This window comes from Bos grunniens, chromosome 4 (genome assembly GCF_055505025.1).
Source record: "Bos grunniens cultivar Pamir isolate PY7600 chromosome 4, Bosgru_T2T1.0, whole genome shotgun sequence".
Taxonomy (NCBI): domain Eukaryota; kingdom Metazoa; phylum Chordata; class Mammalia; order Artiodactyla; family Bovidae; genus Bos; species Bos grunniens.
In genome coordinates this window covers 39,231,279-39,257,430 of record NC_141168.1, presented here as the reverse complement: position 1 = coordinate 39,257,430, position 26,152 = coordinate 39,231,279, and the positions used below count along the sequence as shown (strand labels likewise).

The 26,152-nt window shown below is 36.5% G+C and overlaps 2 protein-coding genes across 10 annotated transcripts in view; one reads left to right on the top strand and one right to left on the bottom strand.

Moving 5' to 3' along the window:
• The window catches only part of MPLKIP (M-phase specific PLK1 interacting protein), an 80,549-nt gene extending 58,577 nt beyond the window's left edge, over positions 1–21,972 (top strand). Inside the window, exon 3 of one of the 2 annotated variants that reach the window (XR_015162298.1) lies at positions 18,770–19,031. The gene's annotated coding sequence lies outside the window, so the exon portion shown is untranslated. Of the gene's footprint in view, positions 1–18,769 lie in introns of both variants that reach the window. The other variant, XM_086396026.1, reaches the window with a different exon arrangement.
• CDK13 (cyclin dependent kinase 13) overlaps positions 1–26,152 on the bottom strand; it is a 125,555-nt gene that overhangs the window by 37,633 nt on the left and 61,770 nt on the right. For 7 of the 8 annotated variants that reach the window (XR_015162291.1, XR_015162292.1, XM_086395992.1 and 4 more), the window contains exons 6-7: positions 2,599–2,788; positions 1,251–1,307 (exon numbers count right to left, since the gene is read on the bottom strand). Coding sequence is in view for 6 of the 8 variants with exons in the window: in XM_086395992.1 (XP_086252118.1) it covers positions 1,251–1,307; positions 2,599–2,788 (247 nt within the window). In the remaining 2 variants the exon portion in view is untranslated. Of the gene's footprint in view, positions 1–1,250; positions 1,308–2,598; positions 2,789–10,331; positions 10,666–26,152 lie in introns of those variants that run through there. The other variant, XM_086395996.1, reaches the window with a different exon arrangement.

Genomic DNA, 26,152 nt, shown 5'->3' with positions numbered 1-26,152 from the left:
GAATATTTCAAGTCACTCAATCCTTTCTGGGTCTGTTTTCTCAAATGGAAATGAAGCTGTTAAGCTCTAGAACAACTGAAGCAAACAAGCAAAAGCATACAACCTTTCCTTTAAATATTAATTAGGTAAAACAAATAAAGGCAGAAAAGCTAGGGCTAAAGTACATATAGGGGACTGGAACACTGTCTTTTACAACCTGTCCATACCATGGTCTGAGGTTAAAAAGAACTCTAATGTATCCCAAACATACCATTTAAAAACCTCTAAATTCTAAAAATAATTTTCAGAGTTATGTCACAGGCACTACAAGATTAAAATATAAACCAATTTTTAATTCTAAAAAAGTACTTTTAAAAAGAATTTGTTTTTCAAGTAAGTAGAAACTGGCAAACATTCAGTGAACATAAATACTTATTGTTAGGAATTCCAAATTAACTGACACTTTACTATATCTAATTATGATTACACTAAGTAAATTACAGAATTGTCATAAACAATTTACATATATATAACATATATCAATATAAAGAAACAACACTGTCTGACAAGAAAGGAATGGGCTAAACTGGAGATAATAAACCCAGTTAAATGCATAGTTTATCTACATAAGCTGCACTATTTCAGAAAAATATTTTATTTTGAAATTCCGTATTATTCTTCTGAGAATAATCCTTGTAAGACAAGTCATATTTCAGTACCATCATCCCTTGGAGCTAAATGGGATACAAATCCCAACCTTAGCCAGAGACTCCACACAAAGAAGTAGGTTGTTTAAGTAAAAGGTTCTAAGGAATTTAACAGACACAACTAGAGATATAACTATTGTTAAAAAAATGTTTAAGGAAATTCAAAATAATAACTAAAACAAAAAATAAGCTTAAACATGTAGCATAAACAGCATTTACTAAGGTTTTTCATTAAACACAAAATTACAAACATCTTAATGTCTAGATACACATTAGAAATTTAAGCATTAATTCTTTTTAAAAAATTCCTAAGCTCATTTAAGAAACTTTTAAAAGAAAATTATATTTACCTCGAGATATTAAAAATCTTTTATTTTTACATTGATTTAATGTACAAATTCTTATAAATAGTCAACCCAACATGATATAAAACTTCATTATTTTATGTATTTAACCATGAAAAGAAAATTCCCCTTTTGTTAAAAAAATATCAATAAGGTATTCTTAATATAGCTTCTAAACTGTTCACTAATGTCTACAATATTCATTTGAAAACATTCTTACCTTTCTTCTGAGCTATACAATCGAGCAAGTCCAAAATCTGCAAGCTTTATCTGTCCTCTGATGGAAGTAAGATAAAATCAACAAAAAGTATTAGTTTATTCTGAATTGATGGTACACATTCTCTTCTATTTCTAAAACTACTTAGTAACTTTGATTACATTGCAGTACCCAAGGCTCTATAGGAAAAAGCAAACAGATAAGCTCACAACAATATAAGGCAAAAAAAATCAGTACTTTTCTTTGAATAATTTCAGCTACTATTATATCAGTACTATTATTATATATATTATTACACATAAAAGTACTAATATAAGAAGTTTCTCAGTATTATCCAGTTCCTATTTAGAAAAGTACACTTCAATGAAAATTAACAAAGTGAAGCAACTTGTATTACTTTAGTAATAATACAGATTACCTGTTAAATTCCAGCCAAAAATGCACAAAACCAAATCATATCATTTTAAATTTATGTTCAATTTTCCAATTCTTAAGAGTGACTAGGTGCTCTACAGAATACTTCCTATTAACTAAAATCAGGATCAGGCATGCCTCACTTTAACAAACATTAGCAATTACAATAGAATTATCAGAGTTCAGCTTATGCTACCAGTAAAATATTTAACATAAACTTTGACTATATATGTAGGTACATACATACATGTATATAAACACTTCAAAAATAGTTCACTTAAAAACTGTGATGACTTTTTAAAAAAATCCAAATTAAGAAAGATTCTAAAATCCATTTTTAATCTAGAACTAAAATCATATTGTTAGAAGAACCATTCATATCATTTGGAAGACTATCACACAAGAAGGTCAACTAAGTATTGGGAGCTGGGAGGTGCTTATAATGCTCAGTAGTCTTTCCTTCCCTTTCTCTCCTCCACTGAGGTATGACAGTTGTTCTTCAGCAACAACAACAAAAGGAGGGGTTAAATAGTTTTCCCCAGTTCACTTTAACTAGTATATCGTTTATGGATACTAGTATATAGATTCAAACTACTCTGTGGATTCAAACTCAGGCCTTTATGACTCCTAAATCCCTATAAGGTTAAAAAGAGTCTAAAGTTCTTCAGAGGTTTGATCCACTTTAATTCTATTAAATTGCTTAGATTGAGGAGATGGAATTTCAACAAGTCAACAAAGTTTATCCTACATACATTACAAACTATTACTGGAAGTTAATTAATTGAAGTATATTTAACACAACTTCAGATGTAGTCCAAACTGTAATACTGATTATGTTAAAAATATTTTAAGCAATAAAAAACTAATTTTTAAATTTCATCAAGGTAGATAATATATAAGATTCATTTTAAAAATATATGTCAAACTTTTATCATACCTATTGTTTAGAAGAATATTTGAACATTTAATATCTCGATGCAAAAAGTTCTTCTTATGACAATAATCCAGACCTTCCATGAGCTGTCTCATAAATGACTTTATGTGATTTTCATTAAAATGAACCAAGCCTGATTCCAACAGTCCCATCAGATCATGGTCCATATATTCAAACACCAAATAAAATGCACCTAAGAACAAGAATAATTAATACATTGAAGATTTTATTCTTATAACTTTACTACAGGTTCAAAATTTAAAAAAAAAAAAGTGCTGGGGAGAAAACTAATCCTTTAAAAGAACTGATACTTTTGTCATTTAATAATGTTTACTCTCTTCTCTCTGAATCTAGTATCAATAACATCCAAAGGAAATATCTAACCAACTTTCTTCCCCTAAAGAAAATTGCTATGATATAAAATCAACACGGCTAATTTTCACACTGCATAGTTTCTGGGTATGATTAATATAAAATAAATTCTTAGCTGTTTTACTTACTGAACAAACCGTTTCTTGGCAAAAGCTGAAAAAAATTAGTATAGTTCATCAAAGAAAATTTAAAGATGTTACAAGGGTTACTTTTAATTAAAAAATTAGTCTGGGTCCAGTTGGGCTTTATATGTCTTCTAGTAAGTCTTCAATAAATGCAAAATTTAATTCTTTTATGCAGCTCCAGAGTATGTGAAAGCATACAAATTACAGCTTAATTTTATAAAATCAACGTATTAATCCTACTGCTAAAACATACAACAGCACATAGCACACACACACGATACAAATGATAAATTCAAAATTCTTAAACGCAACTTGCGGAAACTGAGTCCAAAGCTATTGTCTATACATATCTAACTCAAGCAGTTTAATTTACCAATTCAAGACTGAAAAAGCTAATAAAATTCCATACATCTATCTTTCAAAGTAAAAAAGCTATCAATACACCAAAAAGACATCGGAAGAAAGTTCACAATCAGTTCCTGATGAAAAACAGAGCAAAGGGGATTGCCTGGCAGTCCAGTGGTCAGAACAAAGCAATTTCACAGCAGGGCCTAGGTTTAATCCGTGCTCTGGGGATCCTGCAAGTCAGGTGGCAAGGCAAAAAAACAAAAATAAAAAAACAACTAGAGCAAAGACTTCATAGTAACCTTCCATTAGGATATTTTCTTAAAAGTTTATAATGGTATTTCCCTGAAACAAACAATTACTGTCATATTTAACAGTAAAATGCAAGTGTTCCACACAAGACTAGAATGTTCATTATTACTAACTGTTCTACAACTTACTAAGTAAAATTAAAAACAAATATTGAAAGTGAAAAAAACAAGATTACTGGTAGGAGAGATGACAATCTCCACAGATTCAAAAGAATTTTTAAAAAAGAAAAAGATACATTAGAAACAGTGTACAAAAAAGGTTAGGCCAGGGGCTTCCCTTGCGGCTCACCTGCTAAAGAATCTGCCTGCAATGCAGGAGACCTGGGTGCGATCCCTGGGTTGGGAAGATCCCATGGAGAAGGGAAAGCCTACCCACTCCAGTATTCTGCCCTGGAGAATTCCATGGACTATATATAGTCTATGAGGTTGCAGAGAGTCGGACAGGACTGAATGACTTTCACACAAAAAAAGACTTCTTACATGCCAGCAACAATTAGAACTTAAAATTAGAAACAATTAGAAAATAAAATTAAAATGACTCCACAACAGAAGAACAAATACTAAAATTGACACATGGACATCACCAGATGGTCAACACCAAAAAAAAATTATCTTCTTTGCAGCCAAAGATGGAGAAGCTCTATACAGTCAGCAAAAGAAAGACCAGGAGCTGGCTGTGGCTCAGATCATGAAGTCTTTATTGCCAAATTCAGACTAAAATTGATGAAATCAGGGAAAACCACTAGACCATTCAGGTATGATATAAATCAAATCCCTTATGACTATACAGTGAAGTGAGAAATGGATTTAAGGGACTAGATCTGATAGACACAGTGCCTGATGAACTACAGATGGAGATTTATGACACCGTACAGGAGACAAGAATCAAGACCATCCCCAAGAAAAAGAAATGCAAAAAAGCAAAATGGCTGTCTGAGGCCTTACAAATAGCTGTGAAAAGGAGAGAAGCAAAAAGCAAAAGAGAAAAGGAAAGATATAAGCATCTGAATGCAGAGTTCCAAAGAATAGCAAGGAGAGATAAGAAAACCATCCTCAGCAATCAATGCAAAGAAATAGAAGAAAACAATAGAATGGGAAGGACTAGAGATCTCTTCAAGAAAATTAGAGATACCAAGGGAACATTTATTGCAAAGATGGGCACAATGAAGGACAGAAATTGTATGTACCTAACAGAAGCAGAAGATATTTAGATGGCAAGAATACACAGAAGAACTGTACAAAAAAGATCTTCATGACACAGATGATCATGATGGTGTGATCACCCACCTAGAGCCAGACATCCTGGAATGTGAAGTCAAGTGGGCCTTCGGAAGCATTACTACGAACAAAGCTACTGGAGGTGATAGAATTCCAGTTGAGCTATTTCAAATCCTAAAAGGTGATGCTGTACAAGTGTTGCACTCACTATGTCAGCAAATTTGGAAAACTCAGCAGTGGCCACAGGACTGGAAAAGGTCAGTTTTCATTCCAATCCCAAAGAAGGTTAATGCCAAAGAATGTTCAAACTACCACACAATTGCACTTATCTCACATGCTAATAAAGTAATGCTCAATATTCTCCAAGCCAAGCTTTAACAGTATGTGAACCATGAACTTCCAGATGTTCAAGCTGGTTTTTGAAAAGGCAGAGGAACCAGAGATCAAATTGCCAACATCCGTTGCATCATCGAAAAAGCAAAAGAGTTCCAGAAAAACATCTACTTCTGTTTTATTGACTATGCCAAAGCCTTTGACTGTGTGGATCACAACAAACTGAGGAAAATTCTTAAAGAGATGGGAATACCAGTCCGCCTGAGCTCTTGAGAAATCTGTATGCAGGTTAGGAAGGAACAGTTAGAACTGGACATGGAACAACAAATGGACTGATTCCCAATAGGGAAAGGGGTACGTCAAGGCTGTATACTGTCACCCTGCTTATTTAACTTAATGCCAAGTACATCATGGGAAATGCTGGGCTGGATGAAGCACAAGCTGGAATCAAAAGATTGCTGGGGGAAACATCAATAAACTCAGATATGCAGATGACACCACCCTTATGGGAGAAAGTGAAGAAAAACTAAAGAGCCTCTTGATGAAAGTGAAAGAGGAAAGTGAAAAAGTTGACCTAAAATTCAACATTCAGAAAACTAAGATCATGGCATCTGGTCTCATCACTTCATGACAAATAGATGGGGAAACAGTGGAAACAGTGACACGCTTTATTTTGGGGGGCTCCTGCAGATGGGGACCGCAGCCATGAAATTAAAAGACGCTTGCTCCTTGGAAGGAAAGTTATGACCAACCAAGACAGCATATTAGAAAGCAGAGACACTACTTTGCCAACAAAGGTCCATCTAGTCAAACCTATGGTTTTTCCAGTAGTCATGTATGGATGTGAGCGTTGGACTGTGAAGAAGGCTGAGCACAGAAGAATTGATGCTTTTGAACTGTGGTGCTGGAGAAGACTCTTGAGAGTCCCTTGGACTGCAAGGAAATCAGTCCTGAATATTCACTGGAAGGACTGATGTTGAAGCTGAAACTACAATACTTTGGCCACTTGATGCCAAGAGCTGACTCATTTGAAAAGACCCTGATGCTGGGAAAGATTGAAGGCGGGAGGAGAATGGGACAACAGAGGATGAGATGGTTGGATGGCATCACTGACTCAATGGATATGAGTATGAGTAAACTCCAGGCATTGGTGATGGACAGTCCATGGGGTCACAGAGAGTCAGACACGAACGAGCGACTGAACTGAACTGAACCAACAAAAGACCAGGACAACAATAGAAAATGAAAAATTAATGAACTGTCAATATGCAGATGCCTATGTATTTAATCTATTAATAAAAATACACAAATCATATACCACTTTTAACTAAGAGGAAAATATTTCCAAAGGAAATCAACACAGTATTAACAAAGGTATGACGTAAACATACACTGTTATATGCTGCCAGTAGTAAACTGGCATATTTACAAAATATAACTTGACAAAGGCACCCAAAGCTTTAAAAATCCTGTACCCTTTAACATAGCAAGGGCTTTTATAGATATTTAGCACAAAGAAATAAAGACATAAAAGATTTTTCTATAAGCATGTTCACTAAAAGTAATAATACCTAAAAACACTAAGCAAAAAAGAAAAACATGGTATATCTATACCATACCATGCACTCTGAAAAATATTGCAGAAGTATGTTGCTGATATGGAAATATACTGATGATACTGAGTTAAAGTAGATTATCAAAGATTACGCAGCTGATACCTCTATCTCACTATCTTTGATGGTATTAAGTAACACAGTTAATTATACAAAGAGTATCCACAGTTGAACAGCCCAATACAGTGACTACTAGCTACATATGGCTACTGCTTACTTGAAATGTGGATGTTCTAAATGTCCCTGAAATGTAAAACATACACTGATTTCAAAAACTCACTACAAGTAAAAAAATTAATATGTTGATAATTTGTTAAATTGTTTCCAAATGAAATAATTTATTGATATACTAAGTTAAATAAAAATATTATTAAAACTAACAGTTTTAAAAAATAAGTCTAACAGATTGTGTTAAGTTAAAACATAATGTCTTGCGTTCTATTTATACTTGTCCAACTCTTTGTGACCCCCTGGACTGTTGGCTGCCAGGCTCCTCTGTCCATGGGAATTCTGCAGGCAAGAACACTAGAGTGGGTTGCCATGTCCTCCTCCAGGGGATCTTCCCAACCCAGGGATTGAACCCAGGTCTCCTGCATTGCAGGCAGATTCTTTACCGTCTCAGACACCAGGGAAGCCCGTACTGAATTAGAGTAAGAACTGAAACATGAGCGCTAAAACTATCCCCACATGTAGATGACATGAACTTTTGTTCTCTGAAAAGACATACACATTCAATATAAAAAAATTATTAAAAACTTTTTGGATCATTTGCCCTATGAAGCCAGCCTCCAGGCTGTCAAATAATCAACTAACACTTGTGAAAGGTCCACACTAACAACTGAGACCTTCCCTCAACAGTGAATTACAATTTGCCAGCCACGTGAGAGAGCCAACCTGGAATAGATTCTCCAACCTTGGTTACACCTTCTAGTGATGATGCCCCAGTCAACATTTCACTGCAATTTTATGAAAGAATTCAAGTCAAAACTGACTAGCTATGGTTCCCAAATTCCTGCCCACAGAAACTGCAAAAAAAAAGTTTCCAGCATCACTTTTGAAGTACAGATGCCAAAGATGTGAACTTACATCTAATCATCTATCATCTATAGCTAACTTCCATTTACAGGATTAGAAGAATAAGCTCAGTCAGTTCAGTCACTCACTCATGTCTAACCCTTTGCGATTGCATGGACTGCAGCACGCCGGGCTTCCCTGTCTCTCACCAACTCCTGGAGCTTGCTCAAACTCATGTCCATCGAGTTGGAGATGCCATCCAACCATCTCAACCTCTGTCATCCCCTTCTTCTTCTGCCTTCAATCTTTCCCAGCATATGGGTCTTCTCCAATGAGTCAGTTCTTCATATCAAGTGACCCAAGTATTGGAGCTTCAGCATCAGTCCTTCCAATGAATATTCAGAATTGATTTCCTTATGATTAACTGGTTAGATCTCCTTGCAGTCCAAGGGACTCTCAAGAGTCTTCTCCAACACCACAGTTCAAAGGCATCAATTCTTCAGTGCTCAGCTTGTCTTTATGGTCCAACTCACATCCACACATGACCACTGGAAAAACTACAGCCTTGACTAGACAGACCTTTGTTGGCAAGGTAATATCTCTGCTTTTTAATATGCTGTCTAGGTTGGTCATATATTTTCTTCCAAGGAGCAAGCGTCTTTTAATTTCATGGCTACAGTCCCCATCTGCAGTGATTTTGCAGCCCAAGAAAATAAAGTCTCTCATTGTTTCCATTGTTTCTCCATCTATTTGCCATGAAGTCATGGGACCGGAAGCCATGATCTTAGTTTTTTGAATGTGGAGTTTTAAGCCAGCTTTTTCACTCTCCTCTTTTATTTTCATCAAGAGGCTCTATAGTTCTTCTTCGCTTTCTGCCATAAGGGTGGTGTCATCTGCCTATCTGAGGTTACTGATGTTTCTCATGGCAATCTTGATTCTACCTTTTTGCTTCATCCAGCCAGGCATTTCGCATGATGGACTCTACGTGTAAGTTAAATAAACTTGTGACAGTATACAGCATTGACCTACTCCTTTCCCAATTTGCAACCAGTCTTTTGTTGCATGTCTGGTTATAACTGGTGCTACTTGACCTGCATACAGATTTCTCAGGAGGTAGGTAAGGTGGCCTGGAGTTCCCATCTCTTTAAGAATTTTCCACAGTATGTTGTGATCCACAGTCAAAGCCTTTGGTGTAGTCAGTAAAGTAGATTTTTATTCTGGAACTCTCTTGCTTTTTCGATGATCCAGCGGACGTTGGCAATTTGATCTCTGGTTCCCCTGCCTTTTCTAAATCCAGCTTGAGCATCTGAAAGTTCTTGGTTCACTTATTGTTGAAGCCTGGCCTAGAGAATTTTGAGCATTACTTTGTTGGCATGTGAGATGAGTGCAATTGTGTGGTAGTTTGAACATTCTTTGGCACTCCCTTCTTTGGGACTGGAACAAAAACAGACCTTTTCCAGTCCTGTGGCCACTGCTGAGTTTTCCAAATTTGCTGGCATATTGCGTGCAGCACTTTCACAGCATCATCTTTTAGGATCTTCAATGACTCAGCTGGAATTCCATCACCTCCACTAGCTCTGTTTGTAGTGATGCTTCTTAAGGCCCACTTGACTTCACATTCCAGCATGTCTGGCTCTGGTGAGTGAGCAAACCATTGTTGATATCTGGGTCATGTAGATCTTTTTCGTATAGTTCTTCTGTATATTCTTACCACCTCTTCTTAATCTCTTCTGCTTCTGTTAGGTCCATACCATTTCTGTCCTTTACTACCATGAAAGACAGCATCTGTCAAACCCAAAACATGGTCTATTCTTCAATCAATGTTCGATGCTCAGTCATGTCCAACTCTTTGTGACCCCATGGACTATAGCCCACAGGTTCCTCTGTCCATGGAATTCTCCAGGCAAGAATACTGGTGTGTGTTATCATTTCCTCCTCCAGGGGATCTTCCCAACCCAGGGATCGAACTGCAATCTCCTGCATTGTGGGCAGATTCTTTACTGTCTGAGTCACCAGGGAAGCAATAAGTAGAGCAAAAATTTTAAAAGGCAAGAGTAGATACTATAGATCACAAGAGACTTATGATAATATTAACCACACAGTGTGCAGATCTCTTGCTTGCATCCAGATTCAATGAAAGCCAATTATGAAAAATATTTTTTGAGACAACTAGGTAAATTTAAATATGGATTGCTCAATAAAACAAGATTAGCAAAATGTGATAACTGCTAAATGTAAGGCATGGAGACAGTGGGATTCATCATACTACTTTGTCTACTTTTAATTATGTTTGAGCATTTCAGTAATACTGAATTTTTTAAATGTCTGAAAAAAACTAAATAAATGAAAAACATAGGAGACATTCAAGTTATCTTGAATTAAGGGATATATTTGTTGTTCTCATATTTTTATTTTTCTTTTATCAAGGTTGCATATTTACATAGTTTTAGGCAATGTTTTCAAACTGTGTGTCATGAAATCAATTTAGTAGGTCATGACCTACATTTCAAAAAGCTTTTTTCTCTTGCTTGATATTTTTTCTTATTTTGTATTTAAACATAAAATCGCATGTAATAATATTTTTATATAGCATGCCAAGTAAAATTTCATTTTGGTAGGAATTTATATACATACATATGCTTAGAAAAATGTCCAATATCAAAATTCTAAGAGCAGTTTATCTCTGTGAGCAGATGGGTGATTTTTACTTTCTTCTTATGCTGCCATTTTCTGACTTTTCTATAAGGAATACAAATAATAAGTTTTAAATATTATTAACAACTGGGCCTAGAATACAAATTTATAAGGAATAAGCAAATAACCCAAATGAAAGAAATGGCAATATCACAAATAAAGATGCACTCAGGAATCTGAAATGGCAGACAAAGATGCTTCAGACCTCACTCTAATTGGGAAAGTACTAATCAAAAAAACAACAAGAAACCATTTTTACCTATCAGGCTGACAATATTTAGTGATATCCAAATGAAAGGAAATTCATACACTGCTACAATTTTTTGACAAAGTAGGCTAACGAAAGAAAATATCATTTGACCTGGATATCACACTTTTGGAAGTAAACTAAGGAAATGACATAAACAGCATGCAAGGATACATGCATAAACACATTTCTAGCAGTACTGTTAGTAATGGGAAAAGAGGGGTAAACTGAGTGCCCATCAAGAAGAATGGTTAAATCAGCCCAGTTTATGTATACCATGCCATATTATGCAGCTAGAAAAAGAAAGCTTTATCACCTTGAGATATGTTATATTCTTTAGTAAGATAAGTAAAATATAGAATAAATAAAAGCAATCATCACAGGGGGCTTATGGTTTCCAATCCAGCAGTCAGGAGTTCGGAAGTTCCCACACCCATCCTCATAGCAAATAGAAAAACAAACTAAAAATGAACAGTTGTTAGATTATCAGAGAATTGGGGTCACAGAGCAAACCACTGCCCCCAAAATTGGTGACAGAGATAGGCAGATACAGAGAATCATCAATTCAGCAAAGCTCAGAAGTAGAAAACACCACAACAACCATTACCAGCATAGGAAAGCCTAAATTGTGATTGAAAAATTGCTGAAGACTCAGCATGAACAAATTTAAGTTAAAACTCCAGGGGTTCCAGTCTTAGGGAAGCCTCCCACCACTTTTGTGAATTTCATCACCAGGAACCCTACCAGGTTATCTATCACACTGAAAAGCAAGTTGTTCTTCCAGGAAAGTGAGGGGGAAAACAGTCATGATGAAATAGCCCTAAAGCATTCTGTTCTTGAACAAGGTCTGTCCTCAAGAGAAACTGTTTTACCAGAGTCTAACCAACTGGGCTTCAGTAAGAGCCTCATCAGCCTAGCAAAAAGGAAATATCCAATTCCAGAACACTCTAGTCTTTGACTTAGGGTAAAGAAACACTACACTCCAGTTCCTTTTAGCATTCCTGTCTCACTTAAGAGGGAACAGAAACAAGAAAACAGGTAAACATGTCTTGAGGATAGAGACTCTCTAAAAAACTAAGGCCAAATCATAGGACTACAGAACACTTCCCTTCCCCCTATAACTTACCATCATATGTAAGAACAGGGTACTACAAAATAACTATGCATCTCAGACCTTATTTAAGAAGAAGTCTCCAAGGAAACCAAAAGACAACAGGGAAGGAAATTTTAGCCTCTGATACAGCTTCAGCAAACAGCAAACACCAAACACAACCTAACTGCTAGCCAGATAAATATAAAACCTTACACTGAAAGTAAATTTATCTCATTTTCTTTTACTAAATATATTATATATGCCTTTCAACAGAAAATTACAAGGCATGCTAAAACACAGTCTGAATATGGAAAACCAAGCATAATTGAATTATCACACCAAGAATTTTTAAGTAACAGTGATTAATATTCTAAGGGCTCTTACGGAAAAAATAAACAACATGCAAGATGGGTACTGTAAGCAGAAAAATGGAAATTTCTAAGAAACAACCAAAATGAAATGATGGAAATAAAAAATACTGTAAGAGAAACAAAGAATGGCTTTGTTGGGTTCATCAGTAAACCAGATTTAAACAAGCAAAGAATCAGTGAGCTTGAAGATATGTCAAAAGGAACTTCCAAAGGCTGAAATGCCAAGGAAAACAAGAAAGTGAAAAAGAAAGTCCAAAAAAACGTGGAACAATAACAACATAGATGTAAATAGGAATGCCAGAAACAAATAAGAGAATGAGGAAAAAAGGAAGGAGGAAGGGGATGGGGGAAGGACAGAAAAAAACCTAAAACTAATAATGATTGAAATTTCCTCAAATGATAAATATCCAACCACAAATCCAGGAAACTTAAATATAAAGGAGGATAGATAACAAAACATCTACACCTAGGTCTATCACATGCAACCTGCGGAGAATCAAAGACAAAAAGAAAACCTTGACAGAAGCCAGGTTAAAAAAAAAAAAAAACTTACCTATACAGTAGGAAAGATAAAATGCATATTGGATTTCTCCTCAGAAGCTATACAAGCAAGAAGACAGTGAAATGAACTATTTATAAAGTGTTGAATGAAAAAAACTGACCAACTTAAATGAAGGTAGAATAAAATATTTTCCTTATTATTCACTGACCAAACAGTCTTTCTGTTTAAAGCAATAATAGCAAAAATGAGTTGAGTGATTACAGCTTGTAGATAAGTAAAATGAATAACAATAATGTTATAAGGGATAGGAGGGAGGAAATGGGAATCCTCTGTTAGGAGGTACCTAAAGATCCTCTGGAAGAGGGCATGGCAACCCAATCCAGTATTCATGCCCGGAACATCTCATGGACAGAGGAACCTAGTGGACTAGGTCCACAGGGTCACAAAGACTGTCGGACACAATTGAAGCACGAACTCATGCATACAACCTAAAGTAGTATAATGTTATTTTAAAGAGAACTTGGACCAATTGTAAATGTACATTGCAAACACAAGCTCAACTAAAAAAAAATTTTTTAAGGATTTATATGCTCAGAAAAGAGAAGAAACAGAGTCATATAAAAAGACAAAGACAAGAGAAGGCAGAAAAAGAAAAGAAGAAAAACAAGCAAGGGTAACTAATGGAAAACAAAACAAATTACAGTCGATAATAATTCAGATACATCAACAAGTACTTTAAATGCCAATGGTCTAAAATATACCAATTAGCAGAGCAGAATGTTGTACTGAATTTTTAAAAAGGCCCAACCCAATTGTATGTTGTCTACAAAAAAAAATCCACTTTAAATATAAAGACCGACAGAGTAATACTAAGCAAAAGAAAGCAGGAGAAACTATATTAAACTTCAGATAGAGCTGAGTTAAGAGCAAAAGAAGTCAAGAGGAATAAAGTGGAGAATTACATAAGGAATGCTCATTACATAAAGGAATCAATTCTCCAAAACATGTGTATAATGTGTATAATCCTAAAACAGTGTCAAAACTCTCCAATGCAGTTGGACACTTCAAGACCCCTCTAAGATTAACTGGCAAATTCAATAGAAAGAAATTAGTAAGAACATATTTGAACACCACTATCAGTCAGCTGGATCTAATTTATGTCTGTATAATACTTCAAAAACAGCAGAATAAATACATCTTCTCAATTCCCCATGAAACATTCACCAAGACAGACCCAGTCACACACATAAAATACACTTAAGCAAATTTAAAAGAACAGAAATCATACAAAGTATGCTATCAGACCACAATGGAATTAAACTAGAAATCAGTAACAGAAAGATAGCTGGAAAACTGCAAAATACATTAAAAAAATTTTTTTCTAAATAACAGGTGGGTTAAAGCAGAAATCTAAAAATTAATTTTTAAATATTTTGAAGTAAATAAAACACACTTTACCAAAACACTTGGGATACAGCAAAGCTATCGCTTAGGGCAAAATTATAGCATGGAATATATGTATATTTTTTATTGATTTTAGATGTTCTTTTCTAAAATCAATTACCTCTGCATCCACCCAAGGAACTAGAAAAAGAGCTAAGTAAGCAGAAGAGAAATAATAAAAATTGGAACAGAAATCAATGATATTGAAAATAGGAAATCAATACAAAAAGAAAAATCAGTGAAACTGAAAACTGATCCTCTGAAAAGAACAATATAATTGGTAAGGCTCTAACCAGGTTAACTAAGGGAAAAAAGAGAAAAAGTACAAATTATTAATATTAGAAATGAAAGAAGAGACACATCACTATTGCTCCCTCAAACATTAAAAGCATAGCAAAGGAATATATGAACAACTCTATGACCACAAATTGTATATTCTAGATGACATGAACCAACTAGGAAGACACAACCTACCAAAACTTACACAGTGAGAAACAGATCATCTTAATAGGCTCAAATCTATTACAGAAAATGAATCAATAATTAATAGCCTTTCAAAACAGAAAGCATAGACCCAAACAGCTTGACTGGGAATTTCACCAAACATTTAAGAAAGACATTGTATCAGTTCTCTAAAATCTCTTCCAGAAAATACAAGAAGAACTAAGAAATACTACTTCCAAACTTATTCCAAAAGGCCAGCATTACTCTAATACCAAAACTAGACACGTGATCTTCAACAACAGAGCAAAGGCATTTTGGTGGAAAAACAGAGTCTTCAACAAAGGCTGCTTAACAAGTGGACATAGACATGGCAAGAACAAAAAAGAAAAAAAGAATCTAGATACAGACCTTAAACACTTCACAAAAATTAACTCAAGACACATCATAGACCTAAGGGCAAAATGCAAAACTAAAAAACTCCTGCTGCTGCTAAGTCACTTCAGTCGTGTCTGACTCTGAAACCCCAAAGACAACAGCCCACCAGGCTCCTCTGTCCACAGGATTCTCTAGGCAAGAATACTGGAGTGGGTTGCCATTTCCTTCTCACAAAAAACTCCTGGAAGATAACAAAACAGAAAACCCCTGACAATGACACCAAAATTGCAACCAGGGAAAAAGAAATGGGGTTCTTGTGAAGGAAGCTGGACTTGATTAAAATTGAAAACTTCAGCTCTGCAAAAGACAATCAGGAGAATAAAAAGACAAGCCAGACTGGGGAAGATCTTTTTAAAATGTATCTGATAAGGTCTGGTATACAACACATGTGCTTTCCTGGTGGCTCAAACGGTAAAGAATCTGCCTGCAATGTGGGAGACCTAGGTTCCACCCCTGGGCTAGGAAAAATCCCCTAGAGGAGGGTATGGCAACACTTGCCTAGAGAATCCTCATGGACAGAGGAGCCTGGTGGGCTATACAGTTCATGGGGTTGCAAAGAGTCTGACACAACCAAGTGACTAAGCACAGCACAGCACAACACATATGACATATACAAAGAAGCATAAAAACTCAATAATAAGAAAATAACAGTAGCAATGAGAGACAAGAAGCCCTTCTTAAGTGAACAACACAAAGAAATAGAGGAAAACAACAGAATGGGAAAGAGACCTCTTCAAGAAAATCAGAGGTAACAAGGGAAAATTTCATGCAAAGATAAACACAATGAAGCACAGAAACGGCAAAGACCTAACAGAAGCAGAAGATGCTAAAAACAGGTGGCAAGAATACATAGAAGAACTATACAAAAAAGGTCTTAATGACCCGGAGTTAACCACAAAGGTGTGGTTACTCACCTAGAGCCAGACATCTTGAAGTGTGAAGTCAAATGGGCCTTAGGAAGCAAAACAAAGCTAGTGGAGGTGATGGAATTCCAGCGGAAGTATTTCAAAGCCTAAAAGACGAGGCTGTTAAAGTGCCGCACTCAATGTGTCAGCAAATTTGGAAAACTCAGCGCAGCCACAGGTTTGGAAAAGGTCAGTTTTCATTTCACTCCCAAAGAATGGCAATGCCAAAGAATGTACAAACTACTATACAGTTGTACTCATTTCACATGCTAGCAAGGTGATGCTCAAAATCCTTCAAGTTAGGCTTCAACAAGTTAGGCTTCAGAAGTACCTGAATCAATAACTTCTAAATGTACAAGCTGGGTTTAGAAAAGCCAGAGGAACCAAAGATCAAATTGCCATAATCAGTTGGATCACAGAGAAAGCAAGGGAACTCCAGAAAAACGTCTACTTATGCCTCAATAACTACGAAAAAGCCTTTGACTGTGTGGATCACAACAAACTACGGAAAATTTTTAGAGAGGGGAATACCAGACCATCTTACCTGTCTCCTGAGAAAGCTGTATGCAAGACAAGAAGCAAGAGTTAGAATCTAACGGCAGAAAGCAAAGAGGAACTAAAGAAGTCTCTTGATGCGGATCAAAGAGGAGAATGAAAAAACTGGCTTAAAACTCAACATTCAAAAAACAAAGATCATGGTATCCAATCCCATCACTTCATGGCAAATAGATGGAGAAAAGCGGGAACAGTCACAGACTAGATTTTCTTGCTCCACAATCACTGTGGATGGGGACTACAGCCAGGAAATTAAAAGACGCTTGCTCTTTGCAAGAAAAGCTATGACAAACTTAAACAGTATATTAAAAAGAGACATCAGTTTGCTGAAAAAGGTCGGATAGTGAAAGCTATGGTTTTTCTAGTAGTCACGTATGGATGTGAGAGTTGGATCATAAAGAAGGCTGAGCGCCGAAGAACTGATGCTTTACAACTGTGGTGCTAGAGAAGACCCTTGAGAGTCCCTTGGACAGCAAGGAAATCAAACCAGTTGATCCTAAAGGAATTCAATCCTGAATATTCATTGGAAGGAGTGATGCTGAAGCTCCAATAATTTGGCCACCTGATGTAAAGAGCTGACTCACTGGAAAAGACCCTGATGCTGGGAAAGACTGAGCGCAGGAGAAGAGGATGACCGAGGATGAGATGGTTAGATAGCATCACCAATTCAATGGACATGAATTTTAACAAACTCCAGGAGACAATGAAAGACAGGGAAGCCTGGGGTGCTGAAGTTCATGGCATCACAAAAAATCAGACACAACTTAGGGACTGAACAACAAGAAAACAAAAAGCCTAATTTAAAAATGAGTGAAAGATCTGAAGATACTTCACCAAAGAAAAGACACAGATTGCAAATAAGTACACGAATATCATCATGTTTCAACAGAGAAAGGCAAATTAAAACAACAATGTCATACATACTTAGAATGACAAAAATCTGTAACACTGACAATGCCAAATGCTGGTGAGGACATGGAGCAACAAACTCACTCACTGCTTGTGGAAATGCAAACACATCCATTTTTGAAGACAATTTGGAAATTTCTTACAAAAGCAAACATACTCTTACATACAATCCAGTAACTTCACTCCGTGATATCCACCCAAAGAGGTTTAAAATTGTTATTTACATAGAAACTTTCACATGAATGTTTATAGCTGCTTTATTCCTAATTGTAAAAACTTGGAAGCAACCAAGATGTCTCTTAGTAGGTGAATGGGTAAATAAATACATCCACACAACAGAACACTGATCAGCACTAAAAACAAATGAGGTATAAAGCTATGAAAATTCATGCAGCAAACTTAAATCTCTATTACTAAGTGAAAGAAGCTAATCTGTAAAGGCTACATACTATGTATTTCCAACCTTGATGATATTCTGAAAGAGGTAAAAAAAAAAATGCAGACATTAAAAAAAATAAAAACCAAGTGTTTGCTAGGGATAGTGGTGGAGGTGGGCAATGAAAGGTGGGCACTGGGATTTTTAAGACAGTGAAAGTATTGTGTGTGTGTGTGTGTGTGTGTGTGTGTGTGCGCGCGCGCGCATGTGCGCCTGTTAGATTCTCTGTGGGGCTTTCTATGCCTTTGTCTTTACCTCTTTGTGTCCCTTTCTGTGGCTCTATCAAACTGTTTTTGTTGAATTCTGTGTCTCTGCTTGACTGTCTGCCTGGCTCTCTTTCAGTTTATATACTTAAATATAGTTTTTTATTATTTAAATATAGTTTTTCTTATTATTTCTATTTCCATTTCTATGCATAGACAGAGGTCTTGAAGATATATAACAGGCTATTAACTCTGAGCTGGGCAAAGTAGCAAGAGAAGGGAAATTAGTTTTTTCTTTATATATATTATTTCAATGATTGTAAAAAAACTCATGTTTCTACTTCTTACAGAAGAACTTCATTTTCAAAAGAAAAATATTAAAGAATTTACAGTTAACAGTCCTTAAAATACAAAATTTCTAAATTTAGTAAAAGTTGATGGCATTCTACAATTATAGTTAAAGCAATAAAATGCAATGAAAGCACCCTAGGGGGAATAAATTATAGTGTTACTTGCAGTTCTGATCACCTTCATTGAGTAAAAAGTAGAGTCATCATTTTTCACTGTAATTAGATTGAATCCCTTAAATGTCTACTTCTCCAAAAGGTCCAGAACAACACTTGACAGAAGACAACTCAAGCATGTGAGGCCTGGGAATCACAACTGGAAAACCAGTGGAAGCCCTCCCATCAACCTCCATCAACCTCAGAACAGCCCTGTGCTACTGGGGCATTCTAGGACCACAAGTTATTGAAGAGGGACCTCCTTAATCCAAACCTCTCATCCAAGTTTCAGTCAAACTTGGACTACTTCTACAATTCAAAGTACAATGATTTGATCAAAAAAGGTAATTTGTCAATCTCCTAAACATTCTATTTTGTTTTGGGTATGGAGCAAAACGGCTTTCAAAATCCTATGGCAAGGTTCCCCCTCTCCACTTCTCTGTGCTGGCTCTATCCTCAGACCACATACTATCTCAAGGTGATTGCTACAGTAATAGCCCCTTCCTGCTCTCAGGTGCACAGGTTACAGGTAAGAGACCTCACTCAACGTACATGCAGGTGTTGCAGTGAAAGTTGCTCAGTCACGTCCAACTCTTATGGATTATACAGTCCAGGGCATTCTCTAGGCCAGGAGACTGGAGAGGGTAGCTGTTCCTTTCTCCAGGAGATCTTCCCAACCCAGGGATCAAACCCTGGTCTCCCACATTGCAGGCAGATTCTTTACCAGCTGAGCCACAAGGGAAGCCCAAGAATACTGCAGTGAATAGTCTATCCCTTCTCCAGTGGATCTTCCCAACCCAGGAATCGAACCAGGGTGTCCTGCATTGCAGGCGGATTCTTTACAACATGGAACCTTAGGAAAAGTCTCAAATCCATGGACAGAAAGACTGTAAGGCCCAAAGCTAGCCAAACCTGAGTGACATGTATCTAGGGAGCCAGAAGTGAAGTCAGCTCCACAGTTTCATGGACAAAGAAGAGATAAAAGCTGGAACCTCAAAAACAAACAAAAAAGCTCAAGGCTACTATAGGAAGTAAATTAAGTAGGAAGTAGGGTAAATTGGTTGGGATTGGAGGCAGGAGGAAAAGGGGACGACAAAGGATGAGATGGCTGGATGGCATCGCTGACTCGATGGACGTGAGTCTCAGTGAACTCCGGGGGTTGGTGATGGACAGGGAGGCCTGGCATGCTGTGATTCATGGGGTCGCAAAGAGTCGGACACAACTGAGCGACTGATCTGATCTGAGGGTAAATTGGTAGGAGATGCCAAAATATGTCCAATACAGTAATAACCTACTCCAAAGAAGGGCCAGTATCAAGCTACATTCATGAAAGTTGAGAGCTTATCAACCTATATTAAATCTAGAAAATAATGTACAAATCCAATTCACTTTCAAGAAACTCATGTAAAGCCATAAACAAATAACAAAAAAAATTTGTAAAGTACAAAATTTATTCAATTCCTGTTACCCCAAGTTATCTGTAAAAATAGACAAATCTTATGAGTATATAACAGTTGTTAGAAAATCCCATTATACACTAAAATGACCTAAAATCCCCAAATCGGAAATTTGGTAACTGAGAACCCCAGAGTGAAATGAACTTAAGCCTTATAAACAAGCCCAGTGACGGAAGATGAGTCAGTAAACAATTATTACATTCACTAAAATAAAACATTAAAGTCACAGCATTAAAAAAAGAGGATACTGGAATTTCCTAGTGGTAAGTTCTGCCCGTTGGATAAGAATCCGCCCACCAATACAGGGGGACATGGGTTCAATCCCTGGTCTGAGAAGATTTCACAAGGCACAGGGCAACTAAGCCTGTACACCACAACCACTGGAGCCCACGTGCCTAGAGCCTGTGCTATGCAATAAGAGAAGACACTGCAATGAGAAGCCCGCGCACAACAGAGCCCTCTCACTACAACTATAAAAAGCCTGCACGCAGCAGACTCAGCACAATCAAAAAATTTTAAAAAAAAAGGATATCAATGCAACTTGCCACATTCTATATTAAAAATGGTCTATAACTCCATTATCTTTATTACTCAGTATGTTTGGCTGCCAGTTCCCACCTGTCCTAGACAGACTACTAATTTAAATGGAAAAAAAGGACAAAAGGACAAAACCAGTGCGTAACCTTTACATTGCTTACCAGAACAGATTATTTCTCAATCTTCTTATGTTACACTCTAGTGTGTATCTTTGGATTTCACATAAAGCCAATGAACTGACTCTGTATAACTTCGCTATCTCCTCTCCAAGTAAGCTCCTGAGTTCTGAAAGTGGTACTTTTCTTAGTTTCTTTCCTTTTTATGATATTCTAAGTTTGGGCATATTTTATGTTAAGTAGTTTCTTGGCAAACCTCCTGCTGGTGACTGGTTTACAGATGTGCAGGCACAAGTACATCTCCAAAGAGCCATGGGAAACCAGGATGCCTCTCCAGCTACGAACAACTGCCTCTCCAAGCCACACTACAGTGAAAATGAAACAGACAGTATGGGTAGTGAAACCAGGGTCTTTGATGACATCCTGAAGCCACTGAATCAACTTACCCTAAACCCTGCTCAACCTCTGGACCTCTTCTTATGAAAGTTAAGAGATTTCCACACAGTTTAAGGCATTCCAACTGCATTTTCTGTTACTCTGCTGAAATCACTCTAACACAAGTGAGATGGCTAATTCTACGTGTAAACTCAGCTATACTATAGTACCCAGACCCATACCCAGTATGCTTGCTCAAAACCAGTTTAGATGTCATTGTGTACAGGTATTTTAGATTTAATTAACTTTTCTATCAGTAGACTTTGAGGACAGACTTCATATGAAATCTTAAGAGAACGGACTGCAGTCCCTTAAAGAAGAAAGAATTCTGTTCCAGACCACCTTTGAACTCAAGACTGCAACAACAACTCCTGCCAGAATTTCCAGCTTGCCAAAAGGCCTTACAAATGACAGACCTGCTGGCCTCTACAATCATGTGACCCAATTCCTTAAAATCAATCTTTCTTTCTCTCTCTCTCTCTCTCTCTATATATATGTACTAAAGGTTTTATTTCTTGAAGCAATAAGCTCAACAGTTTTCCTTATATTTATTACATTTAAAGAACAAAGTTGTTTTTTTAAATAGATTTGATATTATTAGTTAATAATAATAAACTGCATATATTCAGAAGGTAAAATTTAAGTAGTTTTCACACAGGTATTATACACTTGTGAAACTTTGGCTACAATTAAGATAATGAATATATCTATCACTCCCACAGGTTTCCCAGTACTCCCAGAATACATTTTTAAAACAAAAATTGGATTAAACTTCCTTTGTGAACTTTCTCCAGTTCATAATATAGAGGGCAAACAATTTTCCTCATTATCATTTAATTTTTACATAATTTAAAGAGCTATACGGTATTTCACAGTAATAATACACCCTAGTTCTGTTTAAGAATCCTTCATTGTTAGATAACTGTTTCTAACATTTTGCTACTATAAGCAATGCCACGAAGAACAGTTTCACAGCTTTATCTATATAAAGTCATGATTACTTCCTTATATGCTTCTTTTGAAAAAATAATTCATTTATTGGTTACACTGGGTCTTCCTTGCTGTACACAGGCTTTCTCTAGCTGCACTGAGCGGGGTCTACTCTTCGTGCGTTGCATGGGCTTCTCATTGTGGTGGCTTCTCTTGTTGCGGAGCACAGGCTCTAATGCACACGGACTTCAGTAGGTGCAGCACATGGACTAAAGTAGTTGTGGCTCATAGGCGCAAGAGGGCTGGCTTGGTAGTTGTGGCACAGGGGCCTAGTTGTTCCGAGGCGTGTGGAATCCTCACAGACCAGGGACTGAACCTGGGGCCCCTGCACTGGTAGGCAGATTCCTATCCACTGTACCACCAGGCAAGTCCCCTTATATGGTTCTAAAACTAGAATAGCTGATTTATAGGACACATTATCTTTTAAGAAATAATTATTATAATATCAACATCCAATATTTACACATCATTTAGTATGTGTCATACACTCTACCCTTAACTACGCTCTGAAAGTTATACCAATTTTCACTCTCAAGCATCACATAAACATACCCATCTATGATTCTATCAATAAGTTTTTAAAAATCCCTGCCCTTCCCCAAATGAAGCCCAATGTAATTCCAGTCAAATCTCTATACTGGTAAGTTTTCACACCTCATCTCCACCTAAATGCATAAAAATACATAAGACCTTCTTGTAAGGGGGAAAGGAGAAGAAACCTTTATTTACAGAAATTAAAAGGTAATATAAGGTTGCAATAATTGCAACAATGTGGTATGGTAGCAGAACATGCAAAAGGGTCAATAAATAAGGAGAGCACAGAACATAAGGGAACTTGGTTAAAGATAGCAGAACAAAATAAAATAAAAATGATTTAAATATCTAAAAATTTGAAACTAAAACAGAAGTTGAAAAAAACTTCAGAAAAACATTCTCATAATTTTCTAGAAGACTATGCATAAGACAAATCACTTTCCCTCAAAAAGCCCCAAACTGACAGAATGACCATATATAAAATATAAATTAACAAAGAATATAGAAAAAGTTAAAGGCAAACAACAGAATGGGAAAAATTAACTATGATATATGAAACATGTGAAGCATCAACATCTATATTTTAATAAATCTCCCCAGATGGTAAGAAAATGTCAAAGGAACAAGCAATTCACAGAAGAAATGGCAAAAAAAACATGAAAAAAATATTTAACCTCACGAGTAACAAAAAACTATTATTTTCTCTTGTGAGTTGGACAAAAAATGTAAAATCAATAATGAACTGTGACTCATTAAACAAGGCATTCACACAAAATTATAATGAATATGTAAATTGGTATAAGCTTTCTTATATGTTAATTTGGCTGTAATTAGTAACATTAAAAAGCTGTATCATTTAACCTAACAATTCCACTTTTAAGAATGTATCTATAAAAAGACTCAAGAATTATACATAGATTTACATTTAACGGTGTTTGATAAAGCATTACTAAAAGAAGCTAAAAACCAATAGTCTCAATGCCTATTTACAGAGGAAAGTCTAATAAAATATATCCAAATTACAAAACTACAGGGAAAAAATGGCTTATGATATAGAAAAAAATGTCTATTTCACAGAATATTGATTATGTCAACTTAATGATTAAATAAGGTGTATACTTATTCACACAGACAAAAATGCCTGCCAAGAAACTAAAATGAGGGAGCCAGTTGGCGTCTCTTTGCTGTGCTGTCCTGTGCTAGCCACTCAATTATGTCTGACTCTAACTCCACGGACTGTAGCCCACCAGGCTCCTCTGTCCATGGGATTCTCCAAGCAAGAACACTGTAGTGGGTTGCCATGCCCTCCTCCATGGTATTTTCCCAACCAGGCGATCAAACCCAGGTTTCCCACGTATCGCAGGTGGATTCTTTACCGTCTGAGCCACCAGGAAAGCCTTTATTGTTGGCCAGATGTCAGAGCATCTATGTCTATGTCTCTATTCTACTCATTTATGTTCTTTATTTCTACATTTCCAGGGCTTTAATTCACCAGATATGTTATTTTTTTATAATTCTATATAGAATCAGGTGAGAGAAGTTCACCAGTTTTTGACAGGTAAAAAATATGTTGTACTTAAATTATGTTTCCTTTATGTATGTGTGTGCTCAGTGGCTCAGTCATATCTGACTCGTCAACCCCATGGAGTGTAGTCTGCCAAGACTCTCTGTCCATGGGCTTTTACAGGCAACAATACTGGAGAGAGTTGCCATTTCCTATTCCAGGGGATCTTCCCAACCCTGGGATCAAACCCATGTCTCCTACATTGGCAGCTAAATATTTTTGCTAATACTTACTAGAAATTATTGGGGTTTTGTTCCTGGTTTATGTCTTCTTCTAGTAAACCTTTTTTTGAGTTATAAAGGAAAACTGCCTATATGTTAAAAAGAACATTGATGCTGCAGATATTTCTTTTAAACACAAGATACATCTCTAAAGATATGACATACGGCATAGTACCTTCCAAATTCTAACAAATGACTTTCAACAAAATTCTGCACACAAATGAAAAGAAATAAGAAATCTGAAAGTCTTAAGTAGTAATTGCATGATTAGCAACTATTATATTAAGTCTCTTCTATAACATTCACTTTAAGAGTGACATACTAGTATGGAGGATGACACTACAGTAAGCATAAAAAATGGTAAACTACTACAGAGGTGAAAATACTTCACATATTATCTCATTTAAGCTTCACAATTACTCAACAAGTATTATCTCCTTGTAACACAGAGGCTCAAGAGACACTAAATAATTTGCCCATTATCACACACCTACTAATGGCAAGAGTAAAACAATCCCTCAGCCTGAGTGTCCCATCCCCTTTTCATCATGAAGCAAAATGGGTTATTTGCTTTCTCAGAGAGGGCTCAAAAACCACAGAGCAATCTAACAGCTGTCTTTTAGTTCACTCCCTTTCCCTTTCCCCACCACAGAATTTAACTGCAGACTTCTTTCAGCTTACTGACACCCATAGCAGTCTATGGCTTCTGCAACTGGCATCTGTCCTACTGCCTGCTACTGAGTTTTACCCTTTCGACTTCCTTTTGGCTGCTTGGGTTTGATCCAACCAAAGAACTCTGGGGCTCGCTTCCCAGGTGGTGCTAGTGGTAAAGAACCCATTTGCCAGTGCAGGAGACTTAAGAGACACAGGTTCGATCCCTGGGTCAGGAAGATTCCCTGGAAAAGGAAATGGTAACCCACTTCAGTAATCTTGCCTGGAGAATCTCATGGGCAGAGGAGCCTGGTGAGCTACCGTCCATGGAATCGCAAAAAGTCAGACACGAATGAAGTGACTTCGCACAAAAAATTCATTTTTTAACTTCTGGTGGTTAACCAGTCAATCACAGCTGATCAGATGTGACAAATTTTTTACTCTTCTTAACAACTTTTGCTGTTAATAGAGACTGTTTTTAAGCTTTCAGGAAAGTTTCTTTACTTCAACTTCTGGGTCAGCACCATTCCTGATATCTGATCTCCACATAGTCAAATTTCACTAAAGACTAACACTAAAATATTCATTTCTCCCAAACACCTACCCTCTGTGCTTGGTTATAAACAATTATTGTATTATTAATCTATTTCTGCCCTCACAATCAACCACCAAGCTATGATAACAGCAAACTTTACTGTGTGCTTACTATGTGCAAATGTCTAGGTTTAGCCCTTCACACAGTTTGTCTCATTTGATACAACAAACCTATGAGTTAGGTATTGTTATATCATTTTCCAGGTGAGGAAAACAGAGAGGACATAATAGTGCAAGAAGCACAGATTCCAACTATGCTCTCAACCATTACACATAGTTCCCATTACTATTACCTTATAACATCTGCATCAAAATAACCTATTTCTTGTTCAGCTATTCAGGAAATACCAGCAGGGAAACGGAATCCCCACACCCCTTCCACGTCCA